The 26,083-nt window shown below is 37.3% G+C and overlaps 1 protein-coding gene across 1 annotated transcript in view; it reads right to left on the reverse strand.

Moving 5' to 3' along the window:
- Window positions 1-26,083, reverse strand: part of LOC128664413 (dynein axonemal heavy chain 3-like) — a 2,586,207-nt gene that overhangs the window by 1,649,509 nt on the left and 910,615 nt on the right. Inside the window, exon 33 of the mRNA XM_053719244.1 lies at window positions 9,968-10,105. Within this exon, the coding sequence (XP_053575219.1) occupies window positions 9,968-10,105 (138 nt within the window). The remainder of the gene's footprint in view (window positions 1-9,967; window positions 10,106-26,083) is intronic.

Raw genomic sequence — 26,083 nt, forward strand, 5'->3', positions numbered from 1 at the left:
CAGAATCTGAAAGCCCACGCTTTGATAGAATCAAGCGTTCAATCTCCAAGCCGTCAGCTGGAGGGAGACCAGATTTGGATGTTCGAATGGACCCTGAACAAGAAGGTCCTGTCTCAAAGGTAGCTTCCATGGTGGAACCGATGACATATTCACCAGGTCTGCATACCAAGTCCTGCGTGGCCACGCAGGGGCTATCAAGATCACCGAGGCCCTCTCCTGTTTGATCCTGGCTACCAGCCTGGGAATGAGAGGAAACGGTGGAAACACATAAGCTAGGTTGAAGGTCCAAGGCGCTACTAGTGCATCCACTAGAGTCGCCTTGGGATCCCTGGATCTGGACCCGTAGCAAGGAACCTTGAAGTTCTGACGAGACGCCATCAGATCCATGTCTGGAATGCCCCATAATTGAGTCAATTGGGCAAAGATCTCCGGGTGGAATGTCTGACGACTCAGATAATCCGCTTCCCAGTTTTCCACACCTGGGATGTGGATCACAGATAGATGGCAGGAGTGATTCTCCGCCCATTGTATTATTTTGGTTACTTCTTTCATCGCCAGGGAACTCCTTGTTCCCCCCTGATGATTGATATACGCAACAGTCGTCATGTTGTCTGATTGGAATCTTATGAATCTGGCCTTTGCAAGCTGAGGCCAAGCCCTGAGAGCATTGAATATCGCTCTTAGTTCCAGAATGTTTATCGGGAGAAGAGACTCTTCCCGAGACCATAGCCCCTGAGCTTTCAGGGATTCCCAGACCGCACTCCAGCCCACTAGACTGGCGTTGGTCGTGACAATGACCCACTCTGGTCTGCGGAAGCTCATTCCCTGGGATAGGTGGTCCAGGGATATCCACCAACGGAGTGAATCTCTGGTCTTCTGATCTACTTGAATCACTGGAGACAAGTTTGTATAGTCCCCATTCCACTGTTTCAGCATGCACAGTTGTAATGGTCTTATATGAATTCGCGCAAAAGGAACTATGTCCATTGCTGCAACCATCAACCCTACTACTTCCATGCACTGAGCTATGGAAGGACGTGGAACATAATGAAGAACTTGACAAGCGCTTAGAAGTTTTGACTTTCTGACATCTGTCAGAAAGATCCTCATTTCTAAGGAATCTATTATTGTTCCCAAGAAGGGAACTCTTGTTGACGGAGACAGAGAACTTTTTTCTATGTTCACCTTCCATCCGTGAGATCTGAGAAAGGCCAGAACGATGTCTGTATGAGCCTTTGATTTTGAAAGGGACAACGCTTGTATTAGAATGTCGTCCAAGTATGGTACTACTGCAATGCCCCTCGGTCTTAGAACCGCTAGAAGGGACCCGAGTACCTTTGTGAAAATCCTTGGAGCAGTGGCTAATCTGAATGGGAGGGCCACAAACTGGTAATGTTTGTCCAGAAAGGCGAACCTTAGGAACTGATGATGTTCTTTGTGGATAGGAATATGTAGGTACGCATCCTTTAGATCCACGGTAGTCATAAATTGACCTTCCTGGATAGTGGGTAGAATCATTCGAATGGTTTCCATTTTGAACGATGGTACCCTGAGAAATTTGTTTAGGATCTTTAAATCCAGAATTGGTCTGAAAGTTCCCTCTTTTTTGGGAACCACGAACAGATTTGAGTAAAATCCCATTCCTTGTTCCGTCATTGGAACTGGGTGTATCACTCCCATCTTTAACAGGTCTTCTACACAATGTAAGAACGCCTGTCTCTTTATTTGGTTTGAGGATAAGTGAGACATGTGGAACCTTCCCTTTGGGGGTAGTTCCTTGAATTCCAGAAGATAACCCTTAGAAACTATTTCTAGCGTCCAGGGATCCTGAACATCTCTTGCCCAAGCCTGAGCAAAGAGAGAGAGTCTGCCCCCCACTAGATCCGGTCCCAGATCGGGGGCTACTCCTTCATGCTGTTTTGTTAGCAGCGGCAGGCTTCTTGGCCTGCTTACCCTTGTTCCAGCCTTGCATCGGTTTCCAGGCTGGTTTGGTCTGTGAGGTATTACCCTCTTGCTTAGAGGATCCTGAAATTACGAAAGGAACGAAAATTAGACTTATTCTTGGCCTTGAAAGGCCTATCTTGTGGGAGGGCGTGACCCTTTCCCCCAGTGATGTCTGAGATAATCTCTTTCAATTCTGGTCCAAATAGAGTTTTACCCTTGAAGGGGATGTTAAGCAATTTTGTCTTGGATGATACATCCGCTGACCAAGACTTTAGCCAAAGCGCTCTGCGCGCCACAATTGCAAACCCTGAATTTTTCACCGCTAATCTAGCTAATTGCAAGGCAGCATCTAAAATAAAAGAGTTAGCCAACTTAAGTGCGTGAACTCTGTCCATAACCTCCTCATATGGAGTCTCTCTACTGAGCGACTTTTCTAGTTCCTCGAACCAGAACCACGCTGCTGTAGTGACAGGAACAATGCACGAAATGGGTTGTAGAAGGTAACCTTGCTGTACAAAAATCTTTTTAAGCAAACCTTCCAATTTTTTATCCATAGGATCTGTGAAACCACAACTATCCTCGATAGGAATAGTAGTGCGCTTGTTTAGAGTAGAAACTGCCCCCTCGACCTTAGGGACTGTCTGCCATAAGTCCTTTCTGGGGTCGACCATAGGAAATAATTTCTTAAATATAGGAGGGGGAACAAAAGGTATGCCGGGCTTCTCCCACTCCTTATTCACTATGTCCGCCACCCGCTTGGGTATAGGAAAAGCGTCGGGGTGCACCGGAACCTCTAGGAACTTGTCCATCTTGCATAATTTTTCTGGAATGACCAAGTTGTCACAATCATCCAGAGTAGATAACACCTCCTTAAGCAGTGGGCGGAGATGTTCTAACTTAAATTTAAATGTCACAACATCAGGTTCAGCTTGTTGGGAAATTTTTCCTGAATCTGAAATTTCCCCATCTGACAAAACCTCCCTCATGGCCCCTTCAGATTGGTGTGAGGGTATGACAGAACAATTATCATCAGCGCCCTCCTGCTCTTCAGTGTTTAAAACAGAGCAATCGCGCTTTCTCTGTTATGCAGGCATTTTGGATAAAATATTTGCTATGGAGTTATCCATTACAGCCGTCAATTGTTGCATGGTAATAAGCATTGGCGCGCTAGAAGTACTAGGGGCCTCCCGCGTGGGCAAAACTGGCGTAGACACAGAAGGAGATGATGTAGAACCATGTCTACTCCCTTCATCTGAGGAATTATCTTGGGCAATTTCATTATCTGTGGCAGTACTGCCCTTACTTTGTTTGGACGCTATGGCACAATTATCACACAATTTTGAAGGGGGAGACACATTGGCTTTCATACATATAGAACATAGCTTATCTGAAGGCACAGACATGTTAAAACAGGCTTAAACTTGTCAATAAAGCACAAAAACCGTTTTAAAACAAAACCGTTACTGTCTCTTTAAATTTTAAACAGAGCACACTTTATTACTGAATATGTGAAAAAATATGAAGGAATTTTTCAAAATTTACCAAAATTTCACCACAGTGTCTTAAAGCATTAAAAGTATTGCACACCAATTTTCAGAGCTTTAACCCTTAAAATAACGAAACCGGAGCCGATTACTGATTTAACCCCTATACAGTCCCAGCTACAGCCTTTGCTGTGACTTTACCAAGCCCAGAGGGGAATACGATACCAAATGACGCCTTTTATGAACTTTTCCAACTACTTTCAGGTCCTCACACATGCATCTGCATGTCTTGCTCTCAAAAACAACTGCGCAGTAATGGCGCGGAAATGAGGCTCAGCCTACAACTGGGAAGGCCCTTCCTGACTGGAAAAGGTGTCTAACATAGTGCCTGACGTTGAAAAACGTTCCCCAAGTTTATAAGTGTGAATTATCAGCATAAACATGTATAAAATGTCCAAATAAAGCAATCGATTTAGCCCATAAAAGTGTCTACCAGTTTTATAGCCCATATTAAGCCCTTTATTCTGTTTGAGACTAAGAAAATGGCTTACCGGTCCCCATGAGGGGAAATGACAGCCTTCCAGCATTACACAGTCTTGTTAGAAATATGGCTAGTCATACCTTAAGCAGAAAAGTCTGCTAACTGTTTCCCCCAACTGAAGTTACTTCATCTCAACAGTCCTATGTGGAAACAGCAATCGATTTTAGTTACTGTCTGCTAAAATCATCTTCCTCTCACAAACAGAATTCTTCATCCTTTTCTGTTTCAGAGTAAATAGTACATACCAGCACTATTTTAAAACAACAAACTCTTGATAGTAGAATAAAAAACTACAACTAAACACCACAAACTCTTAACCATCTCTGTGGAGATGTTGCCTGTGCAACGGCAAAGAGAATGACTGGGGTGGGCGGAGCCTAGGAGGGACTATATGGCCAGCTTTGCTGGGACTCTTTGCCATTTCCTGTTGGGGAAGAGATATTCCCACAAGTAAGGATGACGCCGTGGACCGGACACATCAATGTTGGAGAAATAAGGCATACAAACAAGTCATGTCATTTGCAAAAAGGAAATACATAGAATACATAGTGAAACAGAAAAGTAGCCTTTAGCGCACAGGTAAGTAAATATAACATCTGCTCATTTGTGGTCTTCTTAAAAACCTATATAAATGACACCTCAATTTAAGGGGTAAGGGGGGGGTATATCAATAGCATACTAGTCATAAACACTTTTAAATAGGGTTAGGGAGTTCCAATGGGGTCTGTGCCCCTAAGCTTAATCAGTAAGCTATGTTGCCCCGGGGAGGGGGGGCAATCTGAAAGAGGTCATATAGAAAATGACCACTATGTAGAGATCCAAGCTGGATTCTAATAAATCAATGTTGGGTGTATTTATTTAGCTGGGTGCAATATTGAAGTATATCTTGATAAAATATGGACTATATATTCTAGTATGGTCACCGTTGATTGTAATACTAAGTAGGGAAGCGCATATCTCGGCCGCAGACAGCGCCTCCCACTCTCAGAAAATATTTGGTGCCAAGACTAAATTAAATGGGGTCCCTCTCACAAACAAGTATATCGTGGGTCTATGGTATTATAGAAGAGCACATTTGACAAATAGATCTGCATTAGCATTATTAAATTGGGAATTTGGGCAGCTGAGAAAGGTATTAGGAGAAGCATTCAAAATAGAAATTAACTAGGGGATATAAATTATGAATACATTAGGTAACAAGTTGTGTCCACCTATTAGAATAGCCTTCCAAAACTGTAGGATCTAGATAGAGTATTGGAAGACCATGGGGGACAATATCCTGGGTGTTCTGTTAAATAAGAATCTATTTTTCACAGAGTAGCTAACAATCATGTAATCCAGACAATGTAATTAAAATCCAGCACTCAGACCCAAGGTGTGTGCAAGCTAGCATAGGATCACTGCAAGGATCCAAACAGTATCCAAAATCTTCAAAGAATGCAGCAGCACCACTTCTCATATAAAAAGTTCCTTTATTAAACACATAGTAGGAGCAGGTAAAATAGAACGACGTTTCGGGTGGTTATCCCTTAGTCATGTTCACATACTGTTTGTTAGACTTAATCACCTTTAAATAGCCATCAGTCAGGTGAGACCACACCTTTCACCTTAATTACTTAGATATACATTTTTCTTAACCTCTATTGCCATCTAGTGGTCTAACCCATATCAAACATACAATTTTATTATATAAAAAAATATTTTTTTTAAAAAAGAGAACAATCACATTTGTTGAAGAGCAGATATCAAAAATGTCAAAATTTAAAATTATAAAATTAAATACCAGAAATGGAATTGTATAAAGATAAAGATATTATACTTTACAGGAATATACTTAAATCAAGTTCTCTATTCATACCATTGGGGATTAAGCAATCTAATTTATTAATCCAAAATGCCTCACGTTTTTTGAGAAGCAGTTCTCTATTGCCGCCACGCCTAGGGCTCTGTATATGATCTATTATTTGAAATCTTAGTTGTGCAATAGAGTGACCTTTACTCAAAAAATGGTGGGCAACTGGGGCCTTTAAATCTCCTGTCCTAATATTTGATTTATGTTGAATTATTCTATCTCTCACCCTCTGGGTCGTCTCTCCGATATAAATTAACCCACACGGACATTTAATTAGATATATAACAAAATTAGCATTACAATTGTAGTAGCCCTTTATTTTAAATTTCTGTCCCGTAAGGGGGTGGATGAATATATCAGATTTTATCATGTTATTGCAACTGGAGCAATTAAGACAAGGAAAACAGCCATTATTCTCTGAAGTAATGTACCCCAAATCCAAATTGGGGTACATTACTTCAGAGAATAATGGCTGTTAACAACATAAATCAAATATTAGGACAGGAGATTTAAAGGCCCCAGTTGCCCACCATTTTTTGAGTAAAGGTCACTCTATTGCACAACTAAGATTTCAAATAATAGATCATATACAGAGCCCTAGGCGTGGCGGCAATAGAGAACTGCTTCTCAAAAAACGTGAGGCATTTTGGATTAATAAATTAGATTGCTTAATCCCCAATGGTATGAATAGAGAACTTGATTTAAGTATATTCCTGTAAAGTATAATATCTTTATCTTTATACAATTCCATTTCTGGTATTTAATTTTATAATTTTAAATTTTGACATTTTTGATATCTGCTCTTCAACAAATGTGATTGTTCTCTTTTTTTAAAAAAATATTTTTTTATATAATAAAATTGTATGTTTGATATGGGTTAGACCACTAGATGGCAATAGAGGTTAAGAAAAATGTATATCTAAGTAATTAAGGTGAAAGGTGTGGTCTCACCTGACTGATGGCTATTTAAAGGTGATTAAGTCTAACAAACAGTATGTGAACATGACTAAGGGATAACCACCCGAAACGTCGTTCTATTTTACCTGCTCCTACTATGTGTTTAATAAAGGAACTTTTTATATGAGAAGTGGTGCTGCTGCATTCTTTGAAAATTAACAATCATGTAATAGTAGTGGTAAATTGGGCTACGTCGAATCACTTATCAGCAATAATAAAGTACGAACAAGTAAAATTTACTATTTAGTGGGTACTATTCATGCAAGTTATGGGATCAAGGTAGAGTATTGGAAGTCCCTAAGTGGCATGACTCTGGTTGCTTTGCTAAACAGGAACCTATTTTCAATACAGAAACTAGCAATTAGGTAATATTAATGGTAAACTGGGTCACATTGAATCACTTATCAAGAAAAGTAAAATACAAACAAACAAAATTTACTTGTCAGTGGGTACAGTTCATAGCAAGACATCAGGTACGCCAGAAATCTTACCTAGACACTATAAAATGGACAACGTTTATGCGATGTTAGTGATTATCCAGTGAATACTGATTCCTCTATCAAAAGTAACAAATTGCTAGTAGACTAAGCTTATTAATTAAAAATGTTAAATAGTCTACCTAAGTACATATGGCAGCCCAACATAGTACAAGAGACTTTGCATAGACCTTATCATAAAGAAAAAAAAAATGTCTGCAAATAACAACAAGCATATTAGCACAATGATATATAACGTCTCACAGAGTATGCATTCAGGTTCCTGTGTTACGTAGTGGTTAACCAGGAGAGACACTGAGAGCAAAAAGGCTAAAGCACAATAAGACATCAGAATAAAAGTAGTAATAAGCATAACAGATCCAATTGTTCATTAAACTTTAAACTTCCAACTTATTAGCACTAAGAAACCGCAAACATAACATAATGTCCACCAAACAGTATTGGCATTGCCAATTGGCAAAAGTCAAAGACATAAAGACCTCCGCTTCTGCCAATATCCTGCCAATATCCTTGACCCAAGGATTCACCTTACTCCAGCCCTTCATAGAAATGACAGTTCATCGGCCAGACAGGAGTGAATAAGATATTCCGGTTGTCCATGATATCTGAAGCACATGGCCCGTTGGCTCCTCAAGCTCAAATCAGTCCCTGCAATGGAAAAGTTGTTTAGGGTCTCACCGTCCAACCAACTATATAGATTAGCCTGCAACATCGGCCCCTTGTCTTCCAGCCTCCAGGACTTCATTAACACCGGCAGCCAGCTACACTCAAATCCCAAAACTCCTGCGGATGGCCTCTCAGCACCAGGAACCGGCCGGACCAGTTCCATAACAGCAGAATGCGCTAACACTGGAGAGCCGGGCATATCAGGTTGAGATGGGCATTTCTTTAGAGATTGCCTAGCGTCTGTGTCTTCACCATCTCCGATCGTGTTCAGAGCGTCCACCTCCATATCGTGAGGTTCTACATACTCAGCTGATAGAAATAACAGACCCGCGCCATCTTGGAATATATATGGCTTAGTGTAATGTTCAGACCACTCAGTGATCAATAGGAGCATGTCAGAGAGGTAGCTTGCAAATATGCCCGATATCTCATCCTCCAACAATTCGTCGGCCATAGCCCCCAGCTGCGTGTAATAAGTTAGCCTTTAGGTAAATTCGATCTGAACTCTAAGCCACAGCATAGATAGGAAGAATAAGATGGCCGCTTACAAGTGATCTCTTCAGCAGGACATGCTCCGGAAAAGTGAGGAATCGTCTATTTATCTCACCGTATTTGGAGCTAAACTGTTCAGGTCTCCTGGGCTAGCTAATTTCACTGTGGGTATATCAAAACTGGGCTTGAACGGACTTTAAACATACTTTTTAGATATACTATAAACGGAGCTCTTGTAATATACGTCCGTTCAGCTTCCCAGTTAGCTCCGCCCCCCCCTAATTTTCATACATTTTTTACTCTGCAGTTGGTAAAAAAGCAATTGTAAACACATTAAGGGAAAAACTATTTTACAGTATACTGTCCCTTTAAGGGTTTAGATATTAGCATATGAGCTAACCTAGGATTAGCTCTAGACAATGAATACCAAGAGAACAAAGCAATTTTGATGATAAAAGTAAATTGGAATGTTGTTTAAACTTTCATGTCCTATCTGAATCATGAAAGTGTCATTTTGACTAGACTGTCCATTTAAAGGGCCACTGTAAGTAAATATTTTCTATGCCTGTTACTAACTAACTACCCCAAATACGCTTTTTAATCAATAGCATTTCATTAACATATCTCTACCATATATCAGAAATCTTGGCTGCAAATTTAATTGTTTTTCAAACCCACTCCGTGGGTATCCTTTGCTCTTTACCAATCCGTTTACAATACCTAGGTTTCAAAATGGCGCTTTAAACACAAAGTTATTGGTTTAAGTATTTTGAACATGCAGTGCTGAAAATAGTGGGCAGGATAACGTGACATCATCGGCGAATAAAAGATATAACTTTTAGAACGTTATGAAACTTCGTTTTGGAGAAAATATTGGTCAGTAGGTTTTAATTAATGTTTATTAACTTTAATATGTTAGTTGTTTAGCTTAAAAATAATAACAGAAAGTAATCCTTTAAGTAACTTCCCCAGAGGGAAAAGCTACTGAATGTTAAAGTTAGGGAAAAGTCTAATTTTGTATTTGCCTGCTTGTGTGCATGTGTGTGTTTGTGTGTAATGGAATCTCCTTATTCTAATAGAATTGAAATATAAAAAATGTATTTTAAAATCTCATAAATCCCAAAGGTTTGTATAAAATTAAAACTGTTTATAAGTATAGCATAATAGCATGATTATATTTTCTGTGATAAATTGTGAAATTTTGCAATCACTAACAAAAATAAGATAGAAAGTTAGAATAACTAATGCTCCATCTTATACAGAAAACCATAATTAAAAATTCAGATGATATTAGCCTTTTAACAGAAGATTGAGCCTAACTGCTTGTACCATTTACTCAGTATCCCAATATTCTATACATAATTGATATATTTATAACATTTCTACATTAAAACTAGTTTTACTTAAGGGCAAAAGCATATTCCAGCATAGCAGTTGTGTAAATTACCATAATATTGATTTCAGCATAATTACTGTTCCAAAAACTACAATATTAATGTATGCAAATAGGATAATTAAATTAAGACAATGTTACCTGCTCAGAGCATAGCCTGTATGTAGCTACTATTTTTGCAGCAAGTCTGCGGGCAGCAACAAAGCCCATTGAGTAGAGAGAGATTTCTGCAATCAAAGCATAATCTGGAACCATCATTGCGACTGTTCGAAAAAGAACCTAGAGTATAAATTAAAATAAAGATGTTATAAAGTTAAATCAAAGTATTTTATTAAATGGCAAATGATTCATTGGTACTTAAGTGTTTCACCCTCACAAAGGGGTTACCGACCCAGTTCCTGAGCAAAACATGGGCACAGGTTGGTGGCTATGTACATATGCCACTCTTGATTGGCTAAAAATGCCAGTTCAGGAGAAACAATGCATTCTAGCTTCCATGCGGACATTCAACTGCTGTGCACAAGGGCAATAGAATGCTGGCTACTCACTATGCCACTGCTTTTCCCCCTTCCCAGCAGCTCTCTTCAAAGCCGGTCTCATATTTTAATGCCTTAAACTTGCCAGATAGTGAAGCTCCACTTTTTTGTATTAAGGCCACCATTTTGGAACATATATATCTTCATATCTTGTGACAGAAGTAGTGTGCATTTACAGATCAGTGAGGTTGCCTGTATAATGTGATTTAGGTTAAAGTGATGGTAAATCCTAGCGTTTGTGAAACTATAGGATTTACCAGTGGAACAAATAAAGGGGACTTTCAGTCATGAAGTGTAAAATAATTGATGCTGAAAGGTCCTTTTTTTGTCTTAAGTTTGCTGCACTGAACTCCTCAGGCAGCCCAGAGCAGAACGCTATTTTGCTGTGAGGTGATCTTAGCCAATAGCAGTGCGGGCCCGCTGGTGCCATCCCAGATAGCTAGCAGTCTATTGGCTAAGATCACCTCACAGCAAAATAGCGTTCTGCCATGGGCTGCCTGAGGAGTTTAGTGCAGCAAACGCTTCAGACAAAGGAACTTTCACTTCAGCATGAATTATTTTATACTTCATGTCTGAAAGTTTCCTTCATTTGTTCCACTGGTAAATTCTAGCATTTCACATATAATATATATAATATTATCGGAAGCTATAAAGCTATAAAGCTGAAAAGGGTAGAGAGACTAAAAGGGATTTCAGAGAATTATTTTCCTCTGTATTTTATTCAAGATGTCTGTTTTGCTAATCTATTATTATAATTTATTTAGCGCTGGCTACAAAATGTAGATGTATTTTTCCTTAAAATGTATACACATTCAACATTCTATGGCATATTTTATGTGGTACAACAAATCTAAAGTATTCATTTAAACTTAACAACATAACCAGAAGGTCACAAAAGGGCAGTGTTCTTCAAATATCTTATAGTAAGTTTACAATTTTCAAACAATAAACATGCTAAGGGAAACTATGTTTAAAACAAGCAGAAGCAAAAGTGTTGATAAATTATGACATGAAAGGTATTTAAGAAAGGTAACCAAGACGTCTGTGCGTTAGAATCACAAAGATCTACTGTTGTAGAAAATATCATAAAGAAGTAAGCGAGATAATACAATATAATTGTGCTTTTTATGTAGAAAACATATACATTTTAATTTATTTTAAATTATTTTAAAAGATTCAATGTAAACTTTTATATCTTAATTAACAAGCAAGAATATTTTAATTAGAAGAAATAAAATGTATCAGCCATATATCACCATGCCTGAAAGAGTAAAATAAGATATAACAAAATAAACAGATATTTAGGTGCTTAAAGGGACACTAAACCCCAACATTTTCTTTCATGATTCAGGTACAGAATACAGTTTTAAACAATATTCCATTTTACTTCTATTATCTAATTTGTTTCATTCTTTATATATATTTTGTTGAAGAAATAGCAATGCACATGGGCGAGACAATCACACATAGGGGTAGATTTATGAACCTCTGAAGCAAAAGTTAAGAAGCAGCGGCCTTAAGACCGCTGCTCCTTAACTCATCTGCCACCTCTGAGGTAGCGGACAGTAATCAACCTGATCAGATACGATCAGGATGATTGACACCCCCTGCTAGAGGCCGATTGGCCGCGAATGTGCAGGGGGCGGCATTGCAGAAGCATTTCACAAAAAATGCTTGTGCAGTGATAAATGCTGACAGCATATGCTGTCATAATTTATCCATGTCGAGCGGCCCTGATCCGCTTTAGCGTATTATGTCCGCCCGACACTTGATAAATCGGCCCCAGGCATCAATGTGCAGCCACAAATAAGCAGCTACTGAGCCTATCGAGATATGCTTTTCAGCAAAAAATATCAAGAGAATGAAGAAAATTAGATAATATAAGTAAATTAGAAAGTTGTTTAAAATTGCATGCTCTTTCTGAATCATGAAATTGGTTTTCATGTCCCTTTAATGCTATATTTGACCGTGAGGTACTGATAATACTTCAATTACAAGTGATATTTGGAGCTATTGAAATAGTGAATAAAATCAGTAACCTATAACAAAACTTTAAAATAAACAACTAGCTCATTATTTGTAGCTGTACAATATTTATTGAACGAACAATGCTTATTTCTCACCTACTCTTTCATATGTCTCTCCATTGTCAATAAATGCATTAAAATAGATTCTTTAGCAATAATTTTGACATTCCACCACCTGAAAACAATGTTGTTATTCACCTACAATCGAGTTGAGTAGAACATATTTATATTTAACTAAAGTCCTTGCAATTTAGACTGAAGCCTTTTAACAATAATGGCTTTACTACAAATTAAGCTGTGAACTCCTATATATAAATAAAAATCCTGGAGCACAGATGTTCATCTTTCATTAATACTTTACTCCTGCCATTTTCCCAAAGCACAACAGCTTGTGGCTTCAAGCAGTGCGAAGATGGGATTTCAGTTTAGATTTGTTGAGATTCAAATACTACCATGAGATGCATCACATATCTGCCTCTCTTTACTTTTATTAAAAAAAATCACCAGAAACAATGCAGACTAGCAATACCATAGCTTTATTTTTAACAATCAATTATATGCAGAGTGTATTCTATAAAATGATAAATGTTATGGGCTTTGAAAACTGACAATAAGTTACGATTTCAATGCAAAATATTTCAAAGTCAGCTAAAAAAATGATCTTGTAAAATAGATCAATGTGATCACCCTGCACTAACCCGGCATGTAAACATGAAAATTTCACATTCCAATGTTCTTCAGATAGCAAAATATGTTCTATTTATTCTTAAAAACATATTTCTCTATCTATCTATCTATCTATCTATCTATCTATCTATCTATCTACAGCTACAGTATATATAGGAATATATATTTATAGATACTTAGAACATACTAGGTGAAGAACATTGGAATGTGAAATAGTACAAACACAGTTAAACACTTCTTTAATTATGAATATTGCATAACTATGCTTTAACATGTTTTCATCTACTTGACTGCAAAGGGCTCTAATGCACACACACACACATATATATATATATATATATATATATATATATATATATATATACAGGGAGTGCAGAATTATTAGGCAAGTTGTATTTTTGAGGATTAATTTTATTATTGACCAACAACCATGTTCTCAATGAACCCAAAAAACTCATTAATATCAAAGCTGAATAGTTTTGGAAGTAGTTTTTAGTTTGTTTTTAGTTATAGCTATTTTAGGGGGATATCTGTGTGTGCAGGTGACTATTACTGTGCATAATTATTAGGCAACTTAACAAAAAACAAATATATACCCATTTCAATTATTTATTTTTACCAGTGAAACCAATATAACATCTCAACATTCACAAATATACATTTCTGACATTCAAAAACAAAACAAAAACAAATCAGTGACAATATAGCCACCTTTCTTTGCAAGGACACTCAAAAGCCTGCCATCCATGGATTCTGTCAGTGTTTTGATCTGTTCACCATCAACATTGCGTGCAGCAGCAACCACAGCCCCCCAGACACTGTTCAGAGAGGTGTACTGTTTTCCCTCCTTGTAAATCTCACATTTGATGATGGACCACAGGTTCTCAATGGGGTTCAGATCAGGTGAACAAGGAGGCCATGTCATTAGATTTTCTTCTTTTATACCCTTTCTTGCCAGCCACGCTGTGGAGTACTTGGACGCGTGTGATGGAGCATTGTCCTGCATGAAAATCATGTTTTTCTTGAAGGATGCAGACTTCTTCCTGTACCACTGCTTGAAGAAGGTGTCTTCCAGAAACTGGCAGTAGGACTGGGAGTTGAGCTTGACTCCATCCTCAACCCGAAAAGGCCCCACAAGCTCATCTTTGATGATACCAGCCCAAACCAGTACTCCACCTCCACCTTGCTGGCGTCTGCGTCGGACTGGAGCTCTCTGCCCTTTACCAATCCAGCCACAGGCCCATCCATCTGGCCCATCAAGACTCACTCTCATTTCATCAGTCCATAAAACCTTAGAAAAATCAGTATTGAGATATTTCTTGGCCCAGTCTTGACGTTTCAGCTTGTGTGTCTTGTTCAGTGGTGGTCGTCTTTCAGCCTTTCTTACCTTGGCCATGTCTCTGAGTATTGCACACCTTGTGCTTTTGGGCACTCCAGTGATGTTGCAGCTCTGAAATATGGCCAAACTGGTGGCAAGTGGCATCTTGGCAGCTGCACGCTTGACTTTTCTCAGTTCATGGGCAGTTATTTTGCACCTTGGTTTTTCCACACGCTTCTTGCGACCCTGTTGACTATTTTGAATGAAACGCTTGATTGTTCGATGATCACACTTCAGAAGCTTTGCAATTTTAAGAGTGCTGCATCCCTCTGCAAGATATCTCACTATTTTTGACTTTTCTGAGCCTGTCAAGTCCTTCTTTTGACCCATTTTGCCAAAGGAAAGGAAGTTGCCTAATAATTATGCACACCTGATATAGGGTGTTGATGTCATTAGACCACACCCCTTCTCATTACAGAGATGCACATCACCTAATATGCTTAATTGGTAGTAGGCTTTCGAGCCTATACAGCTTGGAGTAAGACAACATGCATAAAGAGGATGATGTGGTCAAAATACTCATTTGCCTAATAATTCTGCACTCCCTGTACATACATATACATATTTAGACATGTGTATGTATCTATCTCTATGTTTAAGCCCTTTGCCTCCCTTTTTTTCCCCTAACACCTTTTTGATGTGTTTTGTGACACTTTTTTGTTTTGCGACAGTTAACCTGAGCTCTGAGGTTTCTCTATCCCGACACGTGTTAAATTCAATTGCGCTCAATCAATTGCATTTACTTTCAACTTGTGATACAAGAGCTACATCCGACAAGTGCAAATAGCCACGATAAACCCAATATTGTTTGAGCTCAATTCTTAGGATACCACTCATATTCTGGCCCTACGTGTTTACAAGAATATGCTGATGAGTCATTATTAGAATGTTAAGTGAAGCAGGAAGAAAAAAAAAAAGAATATAAAATATCCATATCCAATACAGCTTAGACTATCTTAGATACATGTATGTCTGTATGTCTATATGTCTATATATGTGTATATGTGTATACATGTGTATTTATGTATTTATATGTGTAAATATGTACACACATACATATACATGCACATATATAGACATAGATGAGTCTTTTCCAGTCAAATACTTAGAAACATGCAATTACATTTCTTACCAATTTTAAAATCTTTTAATGTTGTTGCTTTTTAAAAGAAATACATATCATTCTTATGTTCCTCACTAAGAACAAAATGTTCTTTTTATTATAAAACATATTTCTATTTATATTTGCATATGCACCTTCGGCTTTATTGCAGTTGATCTAGTGCAGTTCTAGGTTAGCACACAATCGATAAATAGAAAATGTTTTCATTAGCAGGTAGAGGGAACTAGCACGGTCAATATCAAAAGTCCTGAAGTTAGCACACATGAGTCTTTCGCTTGCGTGATAACTTTTTGCTTTCAATTTGTAATACCAGTGTTGACTTGGGAGCACTATTTTTTTACTTTACAAATGTATTGCTCCTCTTGTAATCTAGGCCTTCATATATTATGTTTCTTGCTAGAGACTCATCAGCCAAAGGCGCACATTGAACTACATTTACCACTATATAACCAGAAAAATATCAGGACCACCAGAAACATATCAGGACCACATGATCAAGATAAGCAATTCCTAACATTTTCTTTATTTCATGTTTTTCTGTGAGTGTCTCTGGGTATTTGTATTAACCCAAGATGAACAATAAAGGTAACATTTCTCTCTAACAGAAGCTTAATGAAATAAGTGTCATTCATTTGTGATTGTGAGCACTTTCCTTTAAATATATTTGGATTTATTTTACTATCTGTGTACCCAATTTTTTGCAACATTTATGGTGAGTCAAAAATACACCCATTATGATTTCCCTCTCACTAGATCTCTGGAAACATATAATGATCCCATAGCATGGTAAATCCCGTTATCACGTGGTAGAGAAAAGTAATTATAATTAAGAGTCTAATTGGCCTTAAATATCTTCTTATCCTCCCTCAGCATCCAAGAAATGGCTGATTATCTTCTTGAAGAAGGTGTAGCTGAATATAAGCTATTCTTATATTTAATAGTCTCATGCAAAACACATGTACCCGGCTTATGATGACTCTACCCAACAATATTAAAATGTCTCAGTCTGAAGCACATGGTTTAACAGCACATTTTCACTTCAAGCTGCTTATACTGGTCATACTTTCCATTTTTCATAAATTTTAAGACAAGATGAATTGATCTGTCTGATCTCACCACATGCAGTAGCTGGTTAATTTGGCAAGATCAATGGGATTAGTGAATATTAATGCAAAAACACAGACATAATGAATATTTGATGAAACAGCAGTGTTGGCAAATTAAGATATCTTAGCAAAATGCAAGTAGTAGACGCACACATGTTCCTGTTTTCAAAGATGGTTTTAAAATATAGACCAAGTGTGTTGTAAATACATTTAAACTTTTTTTTTATTTTAAAATTCATTAGATTATTCTTTAATTTTATTTTTTAACTGTATATTACTGGCTAATATCATTTATTAAAACCTTATATATATATATATATATATATATATATATATATATATATATATATATAGAACATAAAATAATTCATCTCACAAATAAAAATATAGGATTTCTGCTGCTGATTTGACAAGATATGGAAATTAGATATCATTTAAAGTATCCTGGTTGTCCATTCTAATTAAAATTTTAAATTGAAAACTTGGTTCTAGAGAAGAACAGATTAGTCCTGAGTCTGGTGGGAACTGTCCTTAGGAGACATGAAAATAAATAATCTCATAAAAACAATACATTAAATTCACCTAGGAAACCAAAATACAGACGTAAAAAATGTTTTGACATTAGAATTTGAATATACCTTATGCTAACAGTTTTTATGTGAAATCATTTTTAGTGAAATCATGGAACTACAGCAATAACTGCACAGTGACTGATTTAACTACTAGTCATTTATCATGCTCTTAGGCTTTGAATAGGCCCATACGCTTGGTTTATAGGATATATAGAGTTTTGTAAGACGTTTTAATTCTAATTGATTTTGTCTTTAATGTTATCTTGCAGTGGCAATTATTTTTAATGATTATTTTTAATGATTAACAGTATTACATTTTAAATCATCATGCAAATGTATTTAAAAATGTAATTTAAATCTCATAAGGAGTATGGCATGCTCACAAACCTGCATTCAACAAGGCATTTTTACACTGTATAATTGATAACTAGCAGGGGCAAAAACTACCATTTGTGCAGCAGGTGCAGTGACAGCGGACCCAAGTGCAAGGGGGGTATAAAAGCTGGTCTGTACCTAGGCATGCGCAGAATGTTTACATCCCTAATTCAGGGAGCATTTTATTAATGTCGGTTGCCAGTCCATCTATCTATCTACAGTATCTGTCTATCTATCTATCTATCTATCTATCTATATATCTATCCATCTATGTATCGATCGATCAATCATCAAAATCCTTATACAGAAAAACATGTATATTATTACCTAGGGGGGCAAAAACAAATTTTGCAACGGGGCTCTCTGTTAAAAAGGTCTGCTACTAGTTTAATTTTGCAGTTTATTTCATTGATAGCACAGTTTGTTTTTGTTTTTTAAACTCTTGTTGCTTTATTAGATAATACAACTAAACAATCTTTCATATTCTAACCATCTCTTTTATACTCTGCAAGTAAATCAGGCTTAAATGGATACTAAACGCATTTATTTTTTCTTTAACCCTTTACAGTCCTATAAATTAAATAAAACCTGCAGCCGACAGGTTTTATTTAATTGAGTGCAACACTTTTGAATTTCTCAGCTAAATAGCATGTCACCACTAGATGGCGCTAATTAGCTGTGAAATTCAAAATTGGAAGTGTCGGAAAATATATCCAGCATTTGACCACATGCGGTTTGACACTCGTTTCCACTGAGGCGTTAAAAATGGAGCCGTAAGCAACCGAAGCGGCCGACAGCTAAAAGTAATTTACGGTTCCATTTTAGTACCAGGTTTCCTCAATATCATGTAGAATTCTAGAAATGAATTATAAAATACTACATTGTTGCATCGTTGGTATTTAACACCAAGCAGACTCCAAAAAATATACCCCAAAAGGCACAACGTGTGCTGGAGATGCAAAAATAGTGTGGGAAAATGGGACACATCTGGTGGACATGCCAAAAGTTAATCCCTTTCTGGAAAGCAATAGCTACAGAAATTGCCCGAATACTGAATAAAAACATTCCATTACAGCCAAACATATGGCTATTTCATGGGTTCTCTCATTCTACTCCAAGTGAACATAAGAAATTACTTAATGTCCTATGTAACGCTGCAAAATACGCGATAGTTAGAAATTTGTAATCTGCAGAAACACCCACGGTGGCCAATTGGATAGATATATGTAATAATATATTAAGCTTAGAGGAATATCATTTTCTCAAAACCAGATGTTGCGAAACATATCAAAATATTATGTTCTATTGGGAATCTTATATTGCTTCAAATGTATAATTGATCTTAATTAGATCCCTATTCGATAAGATAATATTACAAACGGAGAATCGCAAAATTAATATGTAAAGCCATATGTGTCTAATTGTTTAACCGGAATCAGAGCTGTCACGTACAATTGAATTGTTCTAAACCAACCATTGATACCTAAATTTTGTTTTGCTTGGCTTTGTTATTCATATTTAATTGTGTTTTGTTTTTTTATCGTTTATTTTTATTTCAAATCTCATTCGCCTAGATTTAGAGTTTGGCGGTAGCCGTCAAAACCAGCATTAGAGGCTCCTAACGCTGGTTTTACCGCCTCTGGTATTTGGAGTCAGTCAGGAAAGGGTCTAATGCTCACTTTCCAGCCGCGACTTTTCCATACCGCAGATCCCCTTACGTCAATTGTGTATCCTATCTTTTCAATGGGATCTTTCTAACGCCGGTATTTAGAGTCGTGGCTGAAGTGAGCATTAGAAATCTAACGACAAAACTCCAGCCGCAGAAAAAAGTCAGGAGTTAAGAGCTTTCTGGGATAACGCCGGTTCATAAAGCTCTTAACTACTGTGCTCTAAAGTACACTAAAACCCATAAACTACCTATGTACCCCTAAACCGAGGTCCCCCCACATCGCCGCCACTCTATTAAAATTTTTTAACCCCTAATCTGCCGACCGCACACCGCCGCCATCTACGTTATCCCTACGTTATCCCTATGTACCCCTAATCTGCTGCCCCTAACACCGCCAACCCCTATATTATATTTATTAACCAATAATCTGCCGCCCCCAACGTCGCCTCCACCTGCCTACACTTATTAACCCCTAATCTGCCGACCGAACCTCACCTATACTATAAAAAATTTATTAACCCCTAATCCGCCTCACTCCCGCCTCAATAACCCTATAATAAATAGTATTAACCCCTAATCTTCCTTCCCTAACATCGCCAACACCTAACTTCAAGTATTAAACCCTAATCTGCCGACCGGACCTCACCGCTACTCTAATAAATTTTTTAACCCCTATAGCTAATTCTAACCCTAACCCTAACACCCCCCTAAGTTAAATATAATTTAAATCTAATGAAATAAATTAACTCTTATTAAATAAATTATTCCTATTTAAAGCTAAATACTTACCTGTAAAATAAACCCTAATATAGCTACAATATAAATTATAATTATATTGTAGCTATTTTAGGATTAATATTTATTTTAAGGCAACTTTGTAATTATTTTAACCAGGTACAATAGCTATTAAATAGTTAAGAACTATTTAATAGCTACCTAGTTAAAATAATTACAAAATTACCTGTAAAATAAATCCTAACCTAAGTTACAATTAAACCTAACACTACACTAGCAATAAATTAATTAAATAAAATACCTACAATTATCTACAATTAAACCTAGCACTACACTATCAATAAATTAATTAAATACAATACCTACAATTATCTACAATTAAACCTAACACTACACTATCAATAAATTAATTAAATACAAAACCTACAAATAAATACATTTAAATAAACTAACTAAAGTACAAAAAATAAAAAAGAACTAAGTTACAAAAAATAAAAAAATATTTACAAACATTAGAAAAATATTACAACAATTTTAAACTAATTACACCTACTCTAAGCCCCCTAATAAAATAACAAAGACCCCCAAAATAAAAAAATGCCCTACCCTATTCTAAAATTAAAATAGAAAAGCTCTTTTACCTTACCAGCCCTTAAAAGGGCCCTTTGCGGGGCATGCCCCAAAGAATTCAGCTCTTTTGCCTGTAAAAAAAACCCATACAATACCCCCCCAACATTACAACCCACAACCCACATACCCCTAATCTAACCCAAACCCCCCTTAAATAAACCTAACACTAAGCCCCTGAAGATCTCCCTACCTTGTCTTCACCACACCGGGTCCTGATCTGTCCAGAAGAGCCTCCGATGTCTTGATCCAAGCCCAAGCGGGGGGCTGAAGACATCCATCCTCCGGCTGAAGTCTTGATCCAAGCGGGCAGAAGAGGACATCCGGACCGGCAAACATCTTCATCCAAGCCGCATCTTCTATGTTCTTCCATCCAATGATGACCGGCTGATCTTCAAGACCTCCAGCGCGGATCCATCCTCTTCTTCCGACTACTAGATGACGAATGAAGGTTCCTTTAAGGGTCATCATCCAAGATGGCGTCCCTCGAATTCCGATTGGCTGATAGGATTCTATGAGCCAATCGGAATTAAGGTAGGAAAATTCTGATTGGCTGATAGAATCAGCCAATCAGATTCAAGTTCAATCCGATTGGCTGATTGGATCAGCCAATCAGATTGAGCTCACATTCTATTGGCTGATCGGAACAGCCAATAGAATGCGAGCTCAATCTGATTGGCTGATTGGATCAGCCAATCTGATTGAACTTGAATCTGATTGGCTGATTCCATCAGCCAATCAGAATTTTCCTACCTTAATTCCGATTGGCTGATAGAATCCAATCAGCCAATCACAATTCGAGGGACGCCATCTTGGATGACGTCCCTTAAAGGAACCTTCATTCATCGTCTAGTCGTTGGAAGAAGAGGATGGATCCGCGCTGGAGGTCTTGAAGATCAGCCGGTCGTCATCGGATGGAAGAACATAGAAGATGCGGCTTGGATGAAGATGTTTGCCGGTCCGGATGTCCTCTTCTGTCCGCTTGGATCAAGACTTCAGCCGGAGGATGGATGTCTTCAGCCCCCCGCTTGGGCTTGGATCAAGACATCGGAGGCTCTTCTGGACAGATCGGGACCCGGTGTGGTGAAGACAAGGTAGGGAGATCTTCAGGGGCTTAGTGTTAGGTTTATTTAAGGGGGGTTTGGGTTAGATTAGAGGTATGTGGGTGGTGGGTTGTAATGTTGGGGGGGTATTGTATGGTTTTTTTTTACAGGCAAAAGAGCTGAATTCTTTGGGGCATACCCCGCAAAGGGCCCTTTTAAGGGCTGGTAAGGTAAAAGAGCTTTTCTATTTTAATTTTAGAATAGGGTAGGGCATTTTTTTATTTTGGGGGTCTTTGTTATTTTATTAGGGGGCTTAGAGTAGGTGTAATTAGTTTAAAATTGTTGTAATATTTTTCTAATGTTTGTAAATATTTTTTTATTTTTTGTAACTCAGTTCTTTTTTATTTTTTGTACTTTAGTTAGTTTATTTCATTGTATTTATTTGTAGGTATTGTATTTAATTAATTTATTGATAGTGTAGTGTTAGGTTTAATTGTATTTAATTGTAGGTATTTTATTTAATTAATTTATTGATAGTGTAGTGTTAGGTTTAATTGTAACTTAGGTTAGGATTTATTTTACAGGTAATTTTGTAATTATTTTAACTAGGTAGCTATTAAATAGTTATTAACTATTTAATAGCTATTGTACCTGGTTAAAATAAATACAAAGTTGCCTGTAAAATAAATATAAATCCTAAAATAGCTACAATATAATTATAATATATATTGTAGCTATATTAGGGTTTATTTTACAGGTAAGTATTTAGCTTTAAATAGGAATCATTTATTTAATAAGAGTTAATTTATTTCGTTAGAATAAAATTATATTTAACTTAGGGGGGTGTTAGTGTTAGGGATAGACTTAGCTTTAGGGGTTAATACATTTATTAGAGTAGCAGCGAGGTCCGGTCGGCAGATTAGGGGTTAATAATTGTAGGTAGCTGGCGGCAACGTTGTGGGGGGCAGATTAGGGGTTAATAAATATAATATAGGGGACGGCGGTGTTAGGGGCAGCAGATTAGGGGTACATTACTATAATGTAGGTTGCGGCGGTGTACGGAGTGGCAGATTAGGGGTTAAAAATAATATGCAGGGGTCAGCGATAGCAGGGGCAGCATATTAGGGGTTAATAAGTGTAAGGTTAGGGGTGTTTAGACTCTGGGTACATGTTAGGGTGTTAGGTGCAGACTTAGGAAGTGTTTCCCCATAGGAAACAATAGGGCTGCGTTAGGAGCTGAATGCTGCTTTTTTGCAGGTGTTAGGTTTTTTTTCAGCTCAAACTGTCCCATTGTTTCCTATGGGGGAATCGTGCACGAGCACATTTTTTAAGCTGGCCGCGTCCATAAGCACCGCTGGTATCGAGAGTTGCAGTGGCGGTAAATTATGCTCTACGCTCCTTTTTTGGAGCCTAACGCACTGAAAACGCAGCCATTCTGTGAACTCTAAATACCAGCGGTATTTAAACGGTGCGGGGAAAAAAAAGCATGCGTTAGCTACGCGGGTCGTTACCGACAAAACTCTAAATCTAGCCGATTGTTTGTTATATACTGGTATTCTTATAATTCAAAAAAATGTAATGACCAAAGACAAAATTGTATTACTATACTTATGTGGATTTATATCTACCCACGTGCTGTAGAATTGTATTACTTGATTCTATGTTCTGCAATAACTGGTCAATAAAAAACAAATACTTTTTTTTTTAAAAAAAAGCTAAGATTACTTAAAAAAAAAAAAAAAAAAAAAAGTTTAAATTAAGCTAAAATTACAGAAAATAAAAAAGTCTAACATTACATAAAATAATAAACAAAATTATCAAAATAAAAAAATTAAACCTAATCCCTATGAAAATAAAAAAGCCCCACAAAATAAAAACACCCCCTAATCTAATACTAAACAACCAATAGCCCTAAAAAGGGCCTTTTGTAAGGCATTGCCCTAAGTTAAACAGCTCTTTTACCTTTAAAAAAACTAAGTTCCCTCTAACAGTAAAACCCCCCAAAATAAAAAAATCTAACACTAAAAAATCCTAAACTACCCATTACCCCTAAAGGGGCATTTGTATGGGCATAGCCCTTAAAAGGGCATTCAGCTCTTTAACTGCCCTTAAAAGGGCATTCAGCTCTTTTTCAGTGCCCCAATCCCTAATCTAAAAACAAAAAACAAAACAAAAGCCTAACTCAATCCCCCAAATAGGTACTCACGGCTCCTGAAGTATGGCAGTGAAGTTTTCTTTCAAGAAGCGACCTCTTCTATTTTCATCCATGGAAGATGAACAGCCAATAGTATTTCAGTAGCTAGAATAATCAAATCAGCCAATTTAATTGTTTACCTTAAAGGGTCATGAAACCCAAAAATTTTCTTTCATGATGTATAAAGAATATTCAATTTTAAACATCTTGATAATTTACTTCTATTGTCTAATTTGCCTCATTCTCCCTATATCTAGTGCTGATAAGCATATCAAGATAGGCTCAGTAGCTGCTAATTGGTGGCTGCACATAGATGCCTTGTGTGATTGGCTATTTCGTGCATTGCTATTTATTCAACAAAAGATATCTAAAGAATGAAGCAAATCAGAGTATAGAAGTACATTGGAATATTGTTCAAAATTGTATTCTTTACCTGAATCATAAAAGAAAATTTTTGGGTTTAGTGTCCCTTTAATGTCACTATTCAGTGTACGACAGTGATCGTATGAAGAGGATCCTCCACCCTCCATGGTTCCGCGGTCGCCGGTCTTCAAATCCATGGTCGCCGGTCTTCAGTTCCGCGGTTGCCGGTCTTCAGTTCCGCGGTCCTGAATGAAGATAGAAGAGGTCGTCGCTTGGAAGAAGACTTCACCGCCAGACTTCAGGAACTGTGAGTATCTATCTGGGGGTTAGAGTTAGGCGTTTTTAAAAAAAAAAATTAGATTAGGGATTTTTGTGCTGATAAAGAGCTGAATGCTCTTTTAAGGGCAGTAAAAGAGCTGAATGCCCTTTTAAGGGCAATGCCCATAAAAATGCCCCTTTAGGGGCAATGGGTAGTTTACGATTTTTTAGTGTTAGGTTTTTTATTTTGGGGGGGTTTGGTGGGTGGGGGTGGTTACTGATTGAGCTTGCATTCTGATCGGAACAGCCAATAGAATGCAAGCTCAATCTAATTGGCTGATTGGATCAGCCAATCGGATTGAACTTTATTCTGATTGGCTGATTCAATCAGCCAATCAGAATATTCCTACCTTAATTCCGATTGGCTGATAGAATCCTATCAGCCAATCGGAATTCGAGGGACGCCATCTTGGATGACGTCATTTAAAGGAACCGTCATTCGGCTAGTAGGCGTCGGGAGAAGAGGATGTTCCGCGTCGGATGGAAGATGATGGCTCCCGAAGAAAGAAGATTGAAGATGCCGTTGATAGAAGACTTCATCCGGATCAAGGACCTCTTCAGCTCCCGCTTGGATGAAGACTTCAACCGGATCATGGACCTCTTCAGCTCCCGCTTGGATGATGACTTCAGCCGGATCATGGACCTCTTCAGCACCCCCCGCTTGGGCTTGGATTAGGACATCTGAGGAGCTCTTCTGGATCGATCGGTGAACCTGGTATGGTGAAGATAAGGTAGGAAGATCTTCAGGGGCTTAGTGTTAGGTTTATTTAAGGGGGGTTTGGGTTAGATTAGGGGTATGTGGGTGGTGGGTTGTAATGTTGGGGGGGTATTGTATGTTTTTTTTTACAGGCAAAAAAGCTGAACTTCTTGGGGCATGCCCCGCAAAGGGCCCTGTTCAGGGCTGGTAAGGTAAAAGAGCTTTGAACTTTAGTAATTTAGAATAGGGTAGGGCATTTTTTTATTTTGGGGGGCTTTGTTATTTTATTAGGGGGCTTAGAGTAGGTGTAATTAGTTTAAAATTGTTGTAATATTTTTCTTATGTTTGTAAATTTTTTTTATTTTTTGTAACTTAGTTCTTTTTTATTTTTTGTACTTTAGTTAGTTTATTTCATTGTAGTTATTTGTAGGTATTGTATTTAATTAATTTAATGATAGTGTAGTGTTAGGTTTAATTGTAACTTAGGTTAGGATTTATTTTACAGGTAATTTTTTAATTATTTTAACTAGGTAGCTATTAAATAGTTCTTAACTATTTAATAGCTATTGTACCTGGTTAAAATAAATACAAAGTTACCTGTAAAATAAATATAAATCCTAAAATAGCTATAATATAATTATAATTTATATTGTAGCTATATTAGGATTTATTTTACAGGTAAGTATTTAGCTTTAAATAGGAATAATTTATTTAATAAGAGTTAATTTATTTCGTTAGATTAAAATTATATTTAATTTAGGGGGGTGTTAGTGTTAGGGTTAGACTTAGCTTTAGGGGTTAATACAT

The sequence above is a fragment of the Bombina bombina genome, chromosome 6 (genome assembly GCF_027579735.1).
Source record: "Bombina bombina isolate aBomBom1 chromosome 6, aBomBom1.pri, whole genome shotgun sequence".
NCBI lineage: Eukaryota > Metazoa > Chordata > Amphibia > Anura > Bombinatoridae > Bombina > Bombina bombina.